Below are 18,849 nucleotides of genomic sequence, written 5' to 3' on the forward strand. Positions count from 1 at the left end.
TGAAATATCTTCTGTAATGATTTAAAAAAATGCACTTGTTTATGAGTGCAAAAGGCATCAAAATATGAAAAACTAAACAAAACTCCTAAAATTACTGATCTGTTATATTTGTGGCATTATTAAGCATGTTTAGCTGTTGTAGCAGCAGATTTTCTTGTCAAAGGAGCTCATTGTAGGAGAGCTATAGGAAAAGTGATTTGGCATTCTTCCTCTTGAGCTGGTAACTGTATGTCTTACTGCAGTGCGTGTTCTGGTATCTGGAAAAAAGGAAAAAGAAGAGATTGAATTTTTGTGAGGCTCTGTTCTGGCAAAGCTTCCAGTTTCTTTACCGGATGGGCATTGTGTGTAGGGAAGATGAAAGGAGACAGAGGGCAGTAAATCTGAGAGTATGTCTTCAGAAGTTGTGGTACCAGTAAAAATTATAGAATCGTTTTGGTTGAGAAAGACCTTCAAGATCGTTAAGTCCAGCCATCAGCCTAACATACTGAGTCCCACCACTAAGCCATTTTCCTTACTGCCGTGTCCTCATGTCTCTTAAAGACCTCCCTGGGCAGCCTGTTCCATTAACTGACCATGCTTTCCATGAAGAAATTCTCCTTAATGTCTAATCTAATTATTTCCTGATGCAACTTAAGGCCATTTCTTCTCATCTTGTTATACGACACCTGAGAAAAGAGACTGGCGTCCTCTCCACTGCAACCTCCTGTCACAAATAGAGAGTGCTGAAGTCTCTTTCCTCTTGTCCTGCTCTTCCCCATACTAAGTAGTCCTATTTCTCTCAGTGGCGCCTCATCTTGTTTCCTAGGCCTTTTCCCACCTACATCAATCTCCTCTGCACAAACTTGATCAACTCAATGTCCTTCTTGTAGTGAGGGGCTCAAAACTGAACTCAGTATTTGAGGTGTGACCTTGCCAGGGCTGTGTACAGAAGGACCATTGCTCCCCTTGTCCTGCTGGCTATTCTTTCCAATGGATGTAGGACAAGAGAAGTCATTTTCCATTTTTGTCTCTAAAATTCAAGTATGCTGTATTAGGGCAAGAAGGATGAAGCAAGACAAAAGCATATCTAACAGCTGACAACCTTGTTAATTACATAACATGTAAAACAACGGTGGAGCTGTCCTGGATTTGGATTTGAGTTTTGGAAGTCTTTAGTGTTGTCCAGGGAGGATAATTCAAGGCAGGCCTCCTGACTGGCCTCAGGTTGGCAAAACAATTTTGATACTCAAAAAGAGGTATCTCAGCAATTTTAGGTGTGATATTCTGGTCAAAATCCGATCTGCCTGGTGTGTATTGTGGTTGTTTATTGTACTCTTATTTCCAAAAGGAAATAATATATGCCTAATTCCTAAACTGCTTTGGGTTGTGACAGTGCATTGTGTTACAGTGGTGTTTGAAGTTGCATTCAGACATAGAGTTGGATGAAACTGGAATTAGAAGCACTTTAAAAATCTTCAGCAAAAAAAAATATATATATATTAGGAAAGTTTGCTTTACTGCACAAGAACTGGTATGTCGTTATTTCAACAAATTTTCTTTACAGGGTGTTGCTTTGTGTGTTTTTCATGGAATTCGTGGAGAGAGACGAGATCCAGCTCAAGACAGAGTTACTTTCTTGATACAGCCAGGTCTGTTCCATCTAATTCTACAGATGGAACTTGATTTGTGTTTTTCTATTCTGTATATAAGAGGTTGAATTAACTGCTGACTTGAGTCAGCTTTTAACCGTGCTGTGATTTTTTTTTTCCTGAAATTCAACTTAATGTTTTTTTTGCGTTGCAACTTGTAAATCCTATGTAAATCCAGAAATGTAAGGTAAAACATTTTTCCTTTAGCTAACAAGAGTCTCTGTCAGTTGCTGAGTCCCTTTTTAACTGCCTAGTCAAGTCTCTCTCTCTCATATGTGACCAACATTCAAAAGTTACTTTTAAGTTTTGGTGTGGTTATAGGTGTGCTGGGTTCTAAAAGAAAATAATTTTAACTGAATTCTGGGTTTTTCTTTTCTAAAACTCTTTCTGGTGTGCACAGACATAGACAAAACCTACCAAATTACGTAGGTCGCTCAGAAAGTAATGCTCCAATTTATTTCTGTGGAAACTACAACAGATACAAAGAGCACAATAACACCATTTGATAGAGCATATTCTCATCTACTCAACGCTAGTTTTTAACTTAGTCACCAGCATTAGCTATACATTTTTGCTAGCATGCCGCACTTGTAAAACTATGCACCAGCAGAGCTCATCCCCAATCACCACTGCTGAAATGCACCACCCACTGCCTTACTGTGCTCTCATCCATTGTTTGATTTCTGTAAGCATTCAGTAAGTGTTGATGGATGTCAATGGATGCCATCCTCTGCCGCATGATCAACATCCACCTCTAATGTTGTGGTTCAACATGAAGAAAAAAAAAAATCAGGGGTATGACTTCCAGAGCAGCTCTCATAAATCGTAGAAAAACTGTATATGATATTGTTTTAAAATTCTGATTAGGCCTAATTTATATCACTTGAATGCTTTGTGCTGGCCATCCCAGGAAGCAATCATTTACTTAATATCAAAACCAAAATGAACAAACTAGAAGTAACACAGAACTACCAGCATGCCATGAGGTATCTTAATGCATTTCTTAGTTCCACAGGCCTTATATGCCCTTACCTTATTTCTTACCTGTGGAGAACAGAAGGATAATTTTGATGAAGGGATGCTATAGTCATTGCATGGATCTTTAAAATAAGTCATGAGATTGGGTGGAGAGAGGATGAGACTCAAAAAAACTTTAAGGCCCTCTCAAAACTGAAAATGTGGTTAATGTTAGCAACAACAGGCTGTCAAATTGGCAGGCTAGTAAACAAACACTTGTGTGAAGATAATTTGGCAAGCGTGCTTTATGTGGTCACTGTGGAGATTAGAAATAGTATGAAATATTTTTCAAGATAAATAAAAAGTTTTCATTTTTATCTGAAAGATCCTCTAGACAGCTACAATATGCTTCTTATATTAAAGTAGAATGGCATTTGCAGAAAAGTTTTAATGCATTTGATTCTTCTGTTTTGTAATAGAAATTTTTTCAAGTTCTTTGGAAAGTTGGCCTCACCATATACGAATTTTAGAAAATCCTGGGTATTCTTATAGATTTACAATTCAATGGATGGCTCCTTATTTTTGGCACAGCTCCCTCCAGAACAGAGCTGATGGAGGTGGCAGCTCCTCACTACGATGAAACTTGCTTACTGATTGGAGCTTTCTCTTAATTCTGAGTTTACTTGCTCTCCTGTGTGATCTACTTCTTTAGGAGGTCAGATGGCAGAAAAGTAATAGGATGGGAAAGTTTCTTGAGGGCTCCTTCTTCCATATTGTTCCACCCTTGTCCTGTCATGATCTACAGGGCCTGATCTTCTGATCTCTTAAAAATCGTCTGCTTTGGTACAGCTAAAAGAGCCTTGAGCTAGAAGACTGCTTTATCTCACCATTTCAAGACTTATTTCTCTTGGCTGTGTGCTATCACTTATTGTGAACACGGTAGCCTCTCAGAATAGTAGTGTCTCTGTCTCTTGACCTGAAGATGCATACATACTTCTACAACACATCCACTGATGAACAAGCTCCTTTCCACTATGCAGCATGTCATTTAAGAGGAAGATCATTGTATTCTGGCAAAGGCCTGAAAGGACTCCTGTTAACCTAGAATTAATAGATGATAGTTGTTTCACTTCACTCTGTACATGGTAGAAAACTTTGCAGATGAAATGTTTTTCTACAGCAGGAGCAAATGTTTGTTATATCAGCTTAATAATTGGATCACAGGTCTTAAGTTTACTAATTCTAAAGCAACATTTAGAGTAAAACTTCCATGCTTTGCTTTCATGTCAGCAGTGGTTTTATTTTGGTTTGGTTTTTTTTCCTGATTGCAGTTGCAGGTGAAATAGTTACTTCTCATGTTGTACATGGTAAAATCAAATTCCTTTACCCTCTTTGCATATTTAAAGCATACATCATGAGTTGCTGTGTGAAGCTAGTAGGGCTATGTTTATAGCAATAAGCCCAATAAAGTAAAATTGTGACGTAGTCTTTAATTGCTGTGAGTTTGTTGTATCTATATTTCCATGCTGAAGCCTCCTACTAGAGTGCTGCAGAGCAACCCTACCAGCAGGGTGAGGACTTTCTTGTGAATTTTTCAGCTTACTCCTAATAGATGCAAGAAACGTGGGAGATTTTTTTCTTTAAGGAAAGTAAATGGTTCAGTACAGGGTTATGACTACTGAGGAATTTATTTTTTACTTAAATTAACCATGTTAAAGTAGTATTGAAATTTGAGGACATAGCCATTCAAGAGACATTGCCATGTAGTTTTTCTTAATAAAATAAATAAGTAAATAAAACAATGACTTAAAAAAAGATTCCTACAATTAAAACCTTCATGAGTTTTGTAAATACATAATTTCTGTCAGACCCATTAAGCAGCACTAACCTTTTCAGCTTTCAGAGGAAATGAAATAAAGAAAATAAAAGATCATCATCTCTGACTAACCTGAAAAGAGCATTTAAGTGAAAGCAAGTGCCGTGGATAGCGATAGCCTCCCTAACTTTCCACATCCAGTTGTTGCATGAAGTGCAGATTTGTTAATACGTGTGTAATTGTGTCGTGGTTACTTCTTTTACAAGATCATTTTTAACTAGAGAATGCTCCTTTGTAACTGCAATCTAGCTATTAGGTGTGAAGATGAATATCACTAAAGAAATACGATTCCTAAAGTCAAACTAGCTTTGAGAAAAGGGAGCAGAACAGAAATATCTTTTCCACTACAGAGACTTTCATGAGGAGATAAATACAGTTCTAGCCGAAGAAAAGTGGAGACTGTTTCGTGTGATAATATTTATATTGAGTGAGAAGAGCTGGGGATGTATTAGCTTCTTGCTGTAAGGGGAAGGGCGGGCAATACTGAGCATCTTAGTAAGTTGAATATGAGTAATATAGGTAATATAAGCAAATATGTGATGCAGTAAATACAAGTACGCGATCAAAGCAGTGAAGGGAGATCAATGATCCCATATCAACATTCTTGTTTATTTTCATTATAGAAACATCCATTTAAGGATAGTGGTGCAGATAGCTGGGAAGACAAGAACATTTTCTCTAACTTTTCTGGAGAAATAACAGTCAGCAGGTAGCAATGGTCAGAGGCTGGCAGGGGTCTGAATTCTGATTCAAAATAAGTTGCATAAACCACACTATCTATAGATTGGGATGGAAATATTGGCTCACCAGTGGCAGTACATAAAACAATGTTTAAAGATGAAAGAATGAAAGTTGCCCACTAGAAATCTTTGTTGATGAAAGAATTTGAATGCCTCCAGAAGCAATAAGACAGATGAAGAAGGACTAGGTCCTAAGAGGACCAAGGCAAAACGCAATCCTAAATTTCACTAGCATTTGGAACAAATAAAACCAATTGTTTCCTAGTAGAGATTTTAAAGTATTCCTCACTCAAAAGCTTTAAGTTATGCCTTAAAACAGCTTTTTCCGAGGCTATGGTGGCAGTCTGTCTCAAATAAAAATAAACCACTCTAAAATTTGAAAATTTTTTGGCATAGTCGTTAGAATGTCTGAATAGTGTATATACTTTTTTTCTATTTACTGGTAACGTAATTGGAGTGATTGTTCCAATAGACAGCGCCTGTATGTCCCTAACAGAATTCTGTGCATGACTAGAATCCTAGAGAAGATTTATTTCACTTTATTGGGGTTGGGGTAGGTGCCAGAAAATTAAAATATGTTTAGGTCAGAGAAACGAAGTAATTTCAAATGAAGGGTGAACTAAAAACCAAACAAAGGATCTTTCTTTCACTTTTTTTTATTAAAATAAAAAACATAATTAAATTTAAACTGGCAATATTTATGGTGCAGTGACTACAAAATTTAGCCCAATGGCTAAAGCAGTGCGTAGAGTCTTTATAAAGCCCATCATCACACAAATCCTGCATTAAGGATAAAAGTAGCTTGAAGTCCCATTTTTAGATCTCTGCCTAGGGCATATTTCACACAAAACCATATAGTTTTCTGTAAAAGCTCACTGATTACTGAATAGTTTTGCTTAGAAACTGCACCTTTACCCTTGAAGTGCAGAGGCAAAGCTTTTAACACACTGCTAAATGTTCTCTACACTTTGTATGGTGCTGCAAAGATGAGGAAAGTAAAGGTTTGGACTTTTACAATAGGCTGGGTGACCAGAGTTGCAATTTGCATTTGCAAATCCTTCTGATTTTTCCTGGCAAATGAAGGCCGCCTGCTTGGTGAAGCCTGGGAGAGGGAGAGCAGAGCAGAGGTGCAGCAGCTGAATTCTACCAGGTGCAAACTGCCCTTTGGGGAGAGACGCAGCAGGGAGGACCCTGTGCTGCGCAGAGCTGTCAGCAGAAGCTCATGGAAAACAGGCAAGCCTGGTAATAGCAGTCTGAGATGGACAGGAAATGGATGACAAGTTATATGAATACCTGCAAGAGATCCGTGTAAAATTTGTTGCTACATATGCGGTGTTCACAGCTGTATTTTGAATAAGGGGATTGTAATTCCTTGGTTTTCCTAGGACGAGAACTTAGTTCTTATCACTGTAATGCCATCTGAAATACATCCCTTCTGTGTACCTTCGCCTTCAGCTTAAAGCAGATAAACGCTTTTCACAAAGTTCATCTTGTTGCTTTTTATGCATTCTTCAACTCCTAATTTTGTGTCTGAAAAGCTAGAACTTTTGCATGGACGTTGATTAATGGAAGTTACAGTGTTGCACTGTGATGTAACAACCTGATCTTTTTCACTTTCCAAAATGTCTGATCAACAGACATCCCAGCAGGGATGAGAGCAAATTCTGGTGGGATTATATGCAAAAAAAAGCGCACGCAATTCTTGGCCTTGGCTCATCCTCTTCAAGGAGAGGAAAGTGCTGGGCCTGCAGCTGGCTGCTCTGACAGATGTGTGACAACAGCTTCTTCTTCCAAAGGCCCTGAGAGAACCTGGACTAAAAAATGCCCAAGCATGTTTTTGAAGGAAACGCTTTCTCTGAGCCCGTCATTTTAATGATGTATTTAGCCTTCGTGTAACTAGAAATTTAGAGAACATGCAGTCTGTCTGCTTACGGAGGAAGTTGTCAGTCATTCCCCATCTGAAATGAAGCCGCTCTGGCAGTTAACTACAGGCGCTGCTACAGTCCGAGTTGGGGCAGCAGTTCACACACCAGTTTTTGCTGTCCTTCGCTCTGTGTCTGTAAAGCCACTTTAAATTCACTGTTAGGAGACTGTCAAGCTTGGGGTGCAGGTCTCAGGAATATCCCGCAGCAGTGAGTTCCAAGGCTTTAGATTATTCTGCTTGTCCATTTGGACGGAGGCCTCTTTTTTCTTATCGATGACACGGGGTGAATGGTTCCCGATCTACGTTTTCTCAGCACTGTTTGTTATTTTGTATACTTTGATCGTGCTTGTTCTTACTCACTTTTGTCAGGTAGATGTTCCCACTCCTTTCAGTCTTTTCATCCTTCTTACTGCACATCTTTCTGATGTATCTTTATTAGGTTTCCTAGCTCATTTCTAACCAGAAATAAGCAAAGTATTCCAGATGAGGTCAAATCATTGATGTACATGACAGGTAAAATCCCAGCCCTATTGCTGGGAATTCACTAATATCTAAGGGGTGAAATTTCTTCCAGTGTAACTGTAACGTTTCCTGTGTTTCTCTTCCTGCCATTTTTCATGTATTCAACTTCAAAATTCGGCAGCTAAGAATTTAATCCAGAGTCCTACTGACGCAGCATCCTCCATTAAGTTGCTGTCAGTCCTCCGATTAGCAGTGTAAGTTTGTGAGTGGGAGTAGCTCCCTCCCCAAAGCACTTCAATGAAAGGGGTGAAATTTTCTCCTGATTCAGATTTGCTATGGAACCATACTTGCTATTCATTTTGGGTGACTGGAACCAAGGGCATCAGCCCCGACTTTGAACAATACTGTGTTCACAGTGACCTTTAGTTAGAAAGTCTGCAAAAATGCATTGTATAGCACATGAAAACAACACACACATACACACACACAAACAAAAAAAAACATTTCATTAAATGACTTTGTCCATAATTTACTATGAATGTGAGGGAAAGCAGTCAGAGAGGCTTTTATAGCGTTTGCAAAAGAAATCCGTTAGCTCCTCTTTCCTCCCCAGAATCATCTAAGAAATGTTCAGATTGTTGCTGGCTAATAAATACAGTAAATGAAATGTTAATAAATCACCAGCAATTTAGCCTGACAATAACACGGATTGACCACATTGATTAAATTGATTATGTTTCATATATTTACAATATGTAGACACAAGCCCAATTTATTTTCTGAAGAGTTCAAGGTAGGTATCATTGGTTTAGGGAAAAAAAGAAAGAAAAAAAAAAGCCAAACAAAACAATGGAGTAATGTTTGTGGTTGCTATCTGCAATAATCTAATGCTGACAGAGAGCAGTATTTTATTTAGTAATTAACAGTGTAAAGGGGAGAGAAGCTGTCATGTTGGTTCTTAAGCTGGGGAATGTGATGAAAGATGATATCTGCGATCTCATCCTTTCCACTTGTTTAGGATTGTCAGGATGAGAAATGTCAGCATTATGAAAGCTCAGCTCTGCTCTTGATATGATAAAACCCTTCAAAAGCCAGTCTTTCTCTCCCTCTCCCCCCTCCTTTCTCCCTCTCCCTGCACTTGCTTTTTTATTTATCCTGTTTTGTTAGATGGCAGAAATATAATTCTTTTCTTTCTTCCTATTATAAGCCACCATTTTTGTTTTATTATATGTTTCACAACCCCTAATGCCCCACTGAAAATTACCTTGTTAAATGACAGTGTTTCAAAGCCATGAATCCTTTCCACCATTCCCTCAGAGGTTTGAAACAGTCAACAGACTGTAAAGAATAAATAATAAAAAAGTATTGATTATTTTGATGACTGTGAGATTCAATTAAGTATTAATTTTGCCCTCCAGTGGACCTATCAAGGTATTCAAAAGGGAGGATTCGGCTCAGCTAAATGTGTGCTGAGTGCTTCAGCCTTAAATAGGGAGAAAATGTGTTTACCTACAGTATTTGAAGAGGAGTGCATTGATGCACAGAGTCCAATATTTAAGTGCTGTGCAAATTAAGCCCTGGTGACAGTGACATTGTTTTCAGCGATATGAGTATTGACTAAAGAAGTGCATTTGATGACAGCTTAAACTATTTGTATTGATTAACATTTTCATAGATTATCATGTGTCATATCAAATTCACTTTTCAGACATGAATACATTAAAAAACCCATAGGCAAACATCGACCAATGTGATGACGGGACAGAGGGAACATGCTAACCAACCTACTTGCTCGCTGGTCACCTGTTCTCTGCATAAGAACCATTTAGGCATGAACTTTGCAATAAATAGCTGCCAGGGAGCGCAACAAGGTCACTTGTTCCTTTCTTTTTTTCAGTTTTTTGACTCTGGTTTCCCTGCTGTCATGGTATTATACCTGTTAGTTTGCAAACGGGATAATAGAGTGTGCTTGGAAATAATGCCTGACCCCAAATGTCCTCAGTGAGCAGAAGATAAAACAGATCCAATTCGTCAGGAAACAATTTAAATACGTAGATGTAAGGTTTTACGGGGCTGTAAGGTCCCAAGCACGACAATAATTGCAAACTGTTTGTGTAAGTATCTTCCCTCATTTTATCTTAAAAAAAAAAAAAAAAAAAAGTTGATGTGTTTTTAATTTTAAAAGCAAAAATACGTGTGTGTGTGTGTGTGTGTGTGCTTACAGACTTCTGAGGCATAGCATCCCAGAGGCGAGAACCGTTGGAAGAAATCTGTGTCTCTGTTGAGTGTGCGTGCTGAAATGGCTATTTGTTGCTGTGTATTTTCGTAGAAACACTGGCAGAGAGATGTGTGTGTGTGTGTTTGAATTTGTTAATGTTGCACGGAGGAGGATGCCTCTTTAAATCACCGGGGAGTGCTGGCAGGGCGCTCCTCTTCGGTGCCGTTGGAGCATACAGGAATTTCGTTTCTTACTACGTTAAGGACAGAGCGAGGTGTAAAAACATACACACACAAAAAGCACATCCCACAATTAAAGCTGTGTTGGTTATGTTGCTTTCATAGAAGTTTTTCTCCAAAGCATCCTGAATCTCTCACATGCTAGTTGAGCTTTAATAGGGTGGGGAGTAATGGAAAACTCATTGGATCTGTAATAGCTCTTCACTTGACTGCAGCCAGCAATAACAGCAGGAGCAGCCAGAGATAAGAGAGAGAGAGAGAGAGTGTATGTGTGTGTGTGAGGGAGAGGGAGTGGAAGAGAGACTATACGCACACCAAAGCTGCCACTTTTTTTTTTCCCTCACTCTTTTTTTCCCCCATCCTAGGATCCAATGATAGCTGGACAAGTCAGTAAGCCCTTGCTGTCACTGCGGAGTGAAATGAATGCAGAGTTGAGAGGTGAGGACAAGGCAGCTACTTCAGACAACGAGCTGAATGAGCCCCTGCTTGCGCCTGTGGAATCAAATGACAGCGAGGACACTCCCAGCAAGCTCTTCGGTAAGTCTGTCTAGGTATTTCATTTCACTGCTACCATGTTGTCCGGAAGAGCAATCTCCCCCCCGTTCCTTTTTATTTTTTTATTTTTTTTTGTTCACTCAGTTCTCTCATAAGTACCAAGGAATAGCTCGGAGCATGCAGGCACTCAGCCCTCTGCTCCCATTGCGCCTGGCTACCGCGAGTGACAGTGTCACGTCCTGAAAACTTTTGTCAACAATGAACTTATTTTATGCAAGCTGCGCTCGTTTTATGTTCTTATTTGCCTCCGAGGTCTCTGATGTGAAAAATGGAAGGGGAATCCTTTTTCTTGGTGTATTTCGTTAACATTTATGATGTTAAGTGCTGATGTGAGTGCATGACGTGCTATCAGTCCTTTCTGTGGCTGGGCTAAACTGAGGAGCTACCATTTTAAATGGTAAAGATAAGGCAGCGTGAGGAGAGCTGAGACAGTCCCATCGCAGACACTCTATACTGAGTAAACAAAGGCTGCCAAGAGTACTGCACGTGGAGCTGGTGCTTTAAAATTTAAATTAGAAATGAAATATTTCTTCTAAAGCGTGTGCCAGAAAAAAAAAATTAAAAAAAAAAAAGCAAAACTGTTTAATTTTTAAATAGCCTAAATTATGCCAGATGAAAGCATAATCTTCCCTCATCAAAACACAAGCAGTAAGAGTGGCACTCCAACACAGACATCTGTCATTCAAACGGATGACACCCTGTAAGCCAACTCAGGCAACTCTGATCTCTAATCAGAAAAGGGAGCAGAGTTGTTGAGGCGCGTGCTTGAGTGATAGATGTTGATAGATGTCTGAGCTGGAGCAGTACTCCACGGCACACAGTGACATTTTGGGTTTAGTGTGACTGCTCTCTTGGAGGAGTTCCTTTTAATTATTTCCATTTGTGACATAAGAGAAGCCTTAATAGAAGCAGAGCATTTCCTTAGTTTTTCCATGATCCTGTAAGTAGAAGTTGAAGGGAGAAACGTGTTGTTTAATGAGAATGCTGCTTTAAGGCACAGAGAGAGCCCATTTTCTAAGATTCAAGTTTTGATTTCACAATCTGTAAGAAAATCTGTAGTGGTGTTCACATTTCAGTATTCCAGCTACAGTTAGAGCTGCAAGATTTTATAAATAAAAGAATACGTGTGACTTTCTTTAAAAATATTCCTCCCCTCTTACTAGAAGAAATAGCACAGAAATGTTTAACTCAGTAACTTTGCTGCAAATAAGGGAAAATAATAACAATAAGCCTAAAATTTAATTTCTCAGTTGCAGTAATGGCCATCACTGAATATCACATCCATGTCTAAGTGCCCCCTCAGTAATCTTTGTTTCCATGGAAAACATAATTTCTGTTATCAGTTTGTATATTCACACACCACGTAACAATTGTTTTAGTCCATTTCATCCAGGAAGTGATTCTGATGTCTAAAATACAGGAGGCTGTTACTTGCATACATATTGGTATAAATATATTCTGCTGTTTATATATTTTATGTCATCAAATGTACGGGGTGCATCTGCTAAATATAGCAAGGTATATACAAAAGAAAAAATGGACTTATAATTTGAGAGTGCTGAAATGTCTGCTTTCAGACCAGGCGAGTCCTGTGATAAAAGGCGGGCTGGTTTTTTGAGCCGTTGTCATTTGGGTGCTCAACAGTGGTAATGAAACAGACACACGTACTTTCATTAGAGTTGTCGTGCGGGATTATAGGAACGATGTGCAGCAATATCTGATCTCCTGAATTGTAAATGTAATTTGTGTACCTGAAACAGTGTTGGAAAAGCTACAAATTAGTATATCGTGCTGTTTGTTTCAGCAAGTGTGTTTGCCAGCCCCGTATAGATACTGCTAAAAAGATGTTTCTAAGTTAAAAAAAAGAAAAGTAGGTGAGATAGTTCTGCTGCCTTAGTATGAACTTATGTACTGCTTATCTGAGTTGTGTGACAATTACAGCAGATGCTACAGATGTTGTAGCAGCAGCTCTTAGCAGTTAATTTTAATAACTTTGAGAACAGAAAGGGAAAAAAAATGGGGCTATTTTGATAGCATTGAAGGATGAAATGAAGCAAATTAATTCAAAATAGATAGTTAGCCTTTATGTCCTGGATGTCTCCCTTTAAGATATATTTGCAGTGAATAATTAAAATTTACTTTTATTTAAAGCTTTGATACTTGCATATGAAGGATTATTCTGTATCTGTTTCTCTTTGTTTAATGTTGTGAATAGCATGTTAGGAATGCATACTTAGGGGCTTTATTTGCAGTCTCTGAAATTACATTATTTGTGAACGTGTTTGACATACGATGGCATAGAGATTGGCATTTTCTTCCTCTTTCTTCTATGCGATGAAAGAAAAGAATTTCCTTTATATAAAATAGCATGTAATAAATTCTGTGTGAAAATTTGCCCAGATCTATTAAGCAAGAGAGGGAGAAGCATTTTAGAAAGTCATAGGGAGGAAAACAAAGTTTTCCTAAACTGTTTCTTTCACGTTTCTTGAAAATATGGTGATCATGCACTGAATTAGTGAAAATGAATGACCAGCAGTTGCGTCTTATGTTTTGTGGATGTGAGCAATATTTCCTGAGTCTTATTTTCATGCAGATGAACAGAATTGAATGATTAGATACAAAGAGCTTTATTCTTTCTCATCGGGCACATTCTGCTTGGCCTTCTTGTGACAGATGGGTTTATTTCTGCAGAGACCCACATTGCTCACCCGTACCTTTTCCTAAAATCCACGTCTTTCATCTTACACTTCATTGTTTCAGTATTTCACTGCGTACCACAGGAACAGTGGATATTCATTTTTTGTTTTGGTAGCACGTGGCCCCAAAAAAGGCACCTCTTTAACACCTCAGTCCCTGCCCCAGGTGAAAAGAGGGCAGGGCTACAATGAATTATGCTTATATTTGACTAGGAAAGGTATGCATTAAACTTTTGTTTCTCTTGTGGGTGCTCTGGTACCGATTCTGGTACCCTTCTGAGGTGGATGCTGCACTCTATGTGTGTCAGATAGCAGCACTAGCAAGTTTTTGGCAGTTTGAAGCAGCTCCCACCTGAAGCTGCTTGTGGGTGCCTGGAAATGGGGCGCTTAGTCACAGTGCTGCAGTGTTACTTGTGAGGGGTGGCAGGAGCAGCTGGGATCAGCATGGTTCTGATTGCTGCCTGTTTGCCTTCTTTTCTTTCTGTTGTGGTGTTTTGGTTGGGTTTTTGTTTGGTTTTGTTTCCAGAAGCAATGGCTGCCCTGTAGCTGGAGGGGTTGTAGCTGTAACGCTCACCTTGTGGTTTTTTATCAGTGGACTTTTTCACGTCTTAGAACCTGCGTGCAAAAAACTTCCGACACTGAAATAATGTGAAACAAGAAGAGAGCTAAACACAGTGAGAAATGCTTTCTGAAGCACAAAACATTGGGAAATCTCTATATTCTGAGGCATGTAAACTCAGAAGTAGCATTTTGAAATCTGGAGTTTGTGCAGGTTTAGAGTTGCCGTTCCAGAAATCCCACTTTTGCCTTGCAGGAAAAGGCAAAGCTGTTTAAGTAGAGATCTTATGTTAGTTATTTATTGTTTAAAATATTTGTGAAGCAGTATCTCCATTTTAGTCATGTTAAGTCATTAAGCAACACATAATTTAAGGTTGGCTGGCCGGAATTCCTGGCACTGTCAGTTTCAGATCAGCTTGTGTTACTCTGCAGTATGCTTCAAAACAGCCACACAGGCCTAATTTCCCAGTTCTCATTAGAAAAAGCTTTTTTTTTTTAATGTTAAGTAGTAGCGTTGCTTGAATAAATACATTAGGATTTGCTACTAAATTAGGTGTCTTTTTACACAATGTCTTTAAAGAAGTTTAAAATAAGTTATCAGGTATTGGTCTGGAAAATGTCAAGAACAAAACAACGTTTAGCTGTGTAATATCACAACTGTTGAGATTCAAAAGCTGGTGTAGACACTGGGCTTATGTTGTGCATGAAATTCCCTGTACAGGAAAAACCCCAGGAAATTCGTCCAAGCTTGAGAAGCACCTGTGGGCTGAGGTTGGCTTTGATGGGGTTGGCTCAGACCGGTGAATCCTTAATCACAGGTGATTTGTGACATAATTAGATGTTGGTTAAGATAACTCTACTAAATTATAAGAAATTGTGTTTGTTTTTGTCATATATCAAGCCTGTGGGTTTTCTGCATAAAGCTTACAAATTAAAAATGAAAAACAAAAGTAGTGAGTGCAAGACCCAGCCAATATTAGTGGAGCAGAAATGTTTCCTTCTTAAGGATTGCAGGACAGCAGAAAAATAAAAAAGGAAAAAAGAAATGCTTACTACCTTCCTTTTTGTGCTGGCAAGGATTTGTGAAATTAAATCTTCCATCTTGCTGTGATGGAACTGAAGGCTGTGGTTCTGTACCAGCTTTCTGCTTTTTCACAATGCTGTGTACATTTGAAATAGTGAGTGGGCTCTGTGAGTTAAAGGAATCTGCACTCGTTTCTGTAAACAAGGGTTTGTTTTCAAAACCCTGAGCTGACTTTGGTGTTTTGTTTCCTTCCCAGAACCGTTGCCCCACTCAGACCTGAGAGTGTCTTCCTATAGAGGCATACACATGCATGCTGCAGCAGAACAGGGCAGAAGTTCTTTCTTCTGCTAGCAAGTCCCTCACATTGCTCTTTAAGGAAACATACGCTATCCAATATCATCTTAAAACGAGAATTGCTTCAATTAGAATTTATGACGCTGGCTTTGTTTCGGTTACAGAGGGTGAAGGCTAAATTGTTTTTCACCTCTGGAGACGATGGCTCGGCAGGTCAGAGCGGGGGTCACTGCCAGGCTGCTCAGAGAAGCTCACATCACTGTCATTAGCAGCACGGCTCGCCTGTGGGGGAAGGCCCACGAATAAGGAGCCGTCCTTTCATCGCTGTATTGAAGGATGATTCTCCGTGTTTTGGTGATGCTCTTGTATTTTAAGCACCTACAAGGTGTGTCGGCCCATCAGAAGTGTTTTGATGAGATTTGGCAAATTCAGGGAAAGCACTCGGAGTTCATTACTCTCACTGCATTTTAAGGCTCTAGTGTGTATTCCTGCTCAAGGGAAGTTTAAAGCCTGGGTTGTTTCAATATTAAAACTAAGGCTTTCTTTGAGATATGTTCAATTTGCAAAAAAAGACTCCTTTCTCTTCAAATAGTTTTATTCAGCAGATCCACAGTAATTTCCACATTGCGGATGCTTTGGTATGAGGCGTTATCGGTTACCCATACAATCAGAAAGGGCCCTGGGACCAATCCTGCTAGTGCCTGAATGTGGGATACTTTCATTAGAGCATGTAATCTTTGAGTTAGGAGCACTGTTTCATTCCAGGGGTGGTGCCAATGGGGAGCGTTCGGAGTTGGCACGGTTAGAATATCAGCTCACAAATACAGACCTGCAAGTTTTCAACGAATCTGAAAATTAGATGATGGGATAGACTGTGATTTCTGAAGGATATGTTTGATATCAACATTAAAAATAGCAGTTTGCGAGCAGTTAGAGGCTTGAATTACCCCTCTGAACTTATATTATTGTCTGACTTCTTGGTGTAGTTCTCACCAAAGTCGAAGGAGAGAATGCCCTGGTGAGCAGGCAGCAGATGCCCATTAGAGCCTAAGAAGATGTCGTGACTATTGAAACACAAAGTAAGGTGCGGTGGTAAGATGCAAAATCCATCACTGGCTCAGGGCTCCTGCTGTGCCCATGTGCTGCTGCTGCTGATACAGGCATACCGACACAAGGAGAGGCTGGGCTCCTGCTCCCTTTACCCATCAGTGTAAGCAAAACTGGGGAGATGAAGAGGAAATATTACCTGTAAATTCCCTTGCTTTTATGGAAAAAAACCAGCCATTACTGCATCTCAATTGTGACAAAGGGAACCTATTTAAAAACAACAAAAAAAAGAACAAAACGTTAAAAAAAAACCAACATAGCACACAACTATTTTGAGTGGGGAGAAAGTAATGCTTTTTTTTTTTAGACAATTTTTTATTTCTCATGAATTTCTAATTACTTATTCTCTATTATTTTTTTATTTTCTTGAGCTAGGTGTACGTTATGCATTTCTTAAATGAGGCTTGAAGTCTTATTATCTGCATTTATATACAGAATAACTAGCATTAGTGCAGGAAGGAGAAAAAATGAAATCCGAGTATGCAATTTGTATGACTGAATGACAAATAGTTCGTTTTTAATTAGTTAATCTTTCTTCCCCAGTCTTTGAAGCTATAAAAATAACATCAACAAACAAACTTGTTTAAAAGCAACATAAATGGCTGGCGGTTTCAAAGGGGAGCTTGCTGGCTACCAGGCAGTAAACAGGTAATTTGTGAAAGAACTGTTACTTTCTTTGATTGAGATCCTTGCAGGTTTGTGTTTTGAGATTAATAATAGATCAGACACTCGCACATTAAAAAGGAAGCAAATGCAAAAAAATAGAGAAGGAAAGAGAATTGGATGCTGCAATCGGACTGTATGCGATGCAGCAAGTTCTCTTGGAAATATGCAAGAGAGGCAGACAGATAAGAAGGTGTATTTGCCCAAACGTGCACATGGCACCACTTAACACCTCTCTTGATTTCCTTATGCTAAACCGAGAGATAGCAAGTGCTTACACCAGGCTGGCACACTGTCAGGGGGCAAGCTGTATAAAGTTTCCTGCTGTCAGGTTAATAAATTTTTTAAAATATCCAAAGGCAGAGGTAGCTGTAGGAAGCTCATAGTAACAGTTGCCATTCTCCTACGGATCATTTTTCTCTTTAATATCCCATGTAGCACTTGGTTTTCCTTGTTGCGTTGTTTTCCCAGGTTTTGTTCTTTCTGATATTTGTGGGTTCTTTGTTTTATTTCTTTTTCATTGCAAAGCTGTTTCTTTCTGTTACATCCATCACCTGTGGTCTCCTTCTGGAGAGAGAGATGGTCAGAGGATGGGAAGATCAGCATTATGGCTTTTTGATATGGCGGTGTATTCAATATACTCTTTTTTTTTTTTCTACTAATGGTTTATTTTTTGACTTTTATTACAATTACCATTAGTACTAGTTCTATTATTAGCACTATCAAAATAACATTTTGCTGGTTACAGAAATCGTTTCTGATGGGCTTGGTGACAGAAGGTACATTAATATGACAACTAAATCTGAAAATTAATGATGAAGAGAGGCAAAAGCAGAATAAAATTAAAATGTATAATTTGTGAGCTTCAGCTGGAATATTATTTTGTAATGGAAATGGTTTGATGTTTGTTCATGTAAAGTCTTTATTTTTCTTCCCTGTGTAAGAATCAAAATCAATATTGGTATGAAACAAAAGGAGATTTGTATTGTGACATGTCCTGCTTTATGTTCTGATATTGCTTTGATGCTCTCGAAAGCAGGTCTGAGCCCTTTTACTTGGAAAGCGGGGGTCATCTAGAGAAGAATAGTACCACAGCCTGTCTGGCTAAATAAAACCTGCTGTTTTCAGAGAGACTGAAATTGGGTTCATTCCGTAGATATTCACTGGTATCTACATCTACCAAATCGACGCTCAACCCATACCCCAGCAACTCTCTAAAATGTGGTTAACACTAAGCTACTGCTTGGCTATTCCTAACGATAGCTTGGATTTTTCCATTTTTATTTCAGAATATACAGAAGGAGTTGTTGGGGGAGTGTGTTGTTTTTTATCAGGTGTCCTTTCTTTTCAGAAAGGTGAATCATTGTTTTAATTTCAGAAAGTAAAGCAAACAAAGAAAACAACCTGGTCACGCTAACTGAAAGTGGTGACAAAGGTTTTTAGAAAAGAAAGAAAGAAAAAAAAAAGGATTAAATATTAAAATCATCAATGTGGCTGGAATAGGGTGTAAATTATTTTATTGCAATAAAAGAGTCAGTTCTAAAGCAATTTTATGTTACTCTGAAGATGTGAGTGCTAAACAAATGAGAAGAAGATTTTTCCTGAGAGAAACTACAGCAATTTATGATTATATTAGTTCTTTGCAAACTGTTGTGGTGTTTTTTGAAGACCTTTAATACTGGCTTTTAGAGATAGTTGTGTGCGTTTCTGTTCAGGTGATGGTTGATCATTAGTGATTCCGTGAAGTCTTTTTAATTTTCTAGCTCATTGTCCAATCTCACCTACTCTCACTTGTTTAAGTCTTGCTTTTAAGTTGTTGTATAATGAATTATTAGCAGCCGGTTCAGTTCCAGCAGAAAGTAATGGAAGTCCTTTAGGAGGCTGCAGTGGACACAGGATCTCACTACC

General features: G+C 38.8%; 1 protein-coding gene across 2 annotated transcripts in view; it reads left to right on the forward strand.

Moving 5' to 3' along the window:
* The window catches only part of POU6F2 (POU class 6 homeobox 2), a 303,094-nt gene that overhangs the window by 45,116 nt on the left and 239,129 nt on the right, over window positions 1-18,849 (forward strand). For both annotated transcript variants that reach the window (XM_048951249.1, XM_048951250.1), the window contains exon 2: window positions 10,410-10,581. In XM_048951249.1, the coding sequence (XP_048807206.1) occupies window positions 10,410-10,581 (172 nt within the window). The remainder of the gene's footprint in view (window positions 1-10,409; window positions 10,582-18,849) is intronic.

This window comes from Lagopus muta, chromosome 7 (genome assembly GCF_023343835.1).
Source record: "Lagopus muta isolate bLagMut1 chromosome 7, bLagMut1 primary, whole genome shotgun sequence".
Classification (NCBI taxonomy): domain Eukaryota; kingdom Metazoa; phylum Chordata; class Aves; order Galliformes; family Phasianidae; genus Lagopus; species Lagopus muta.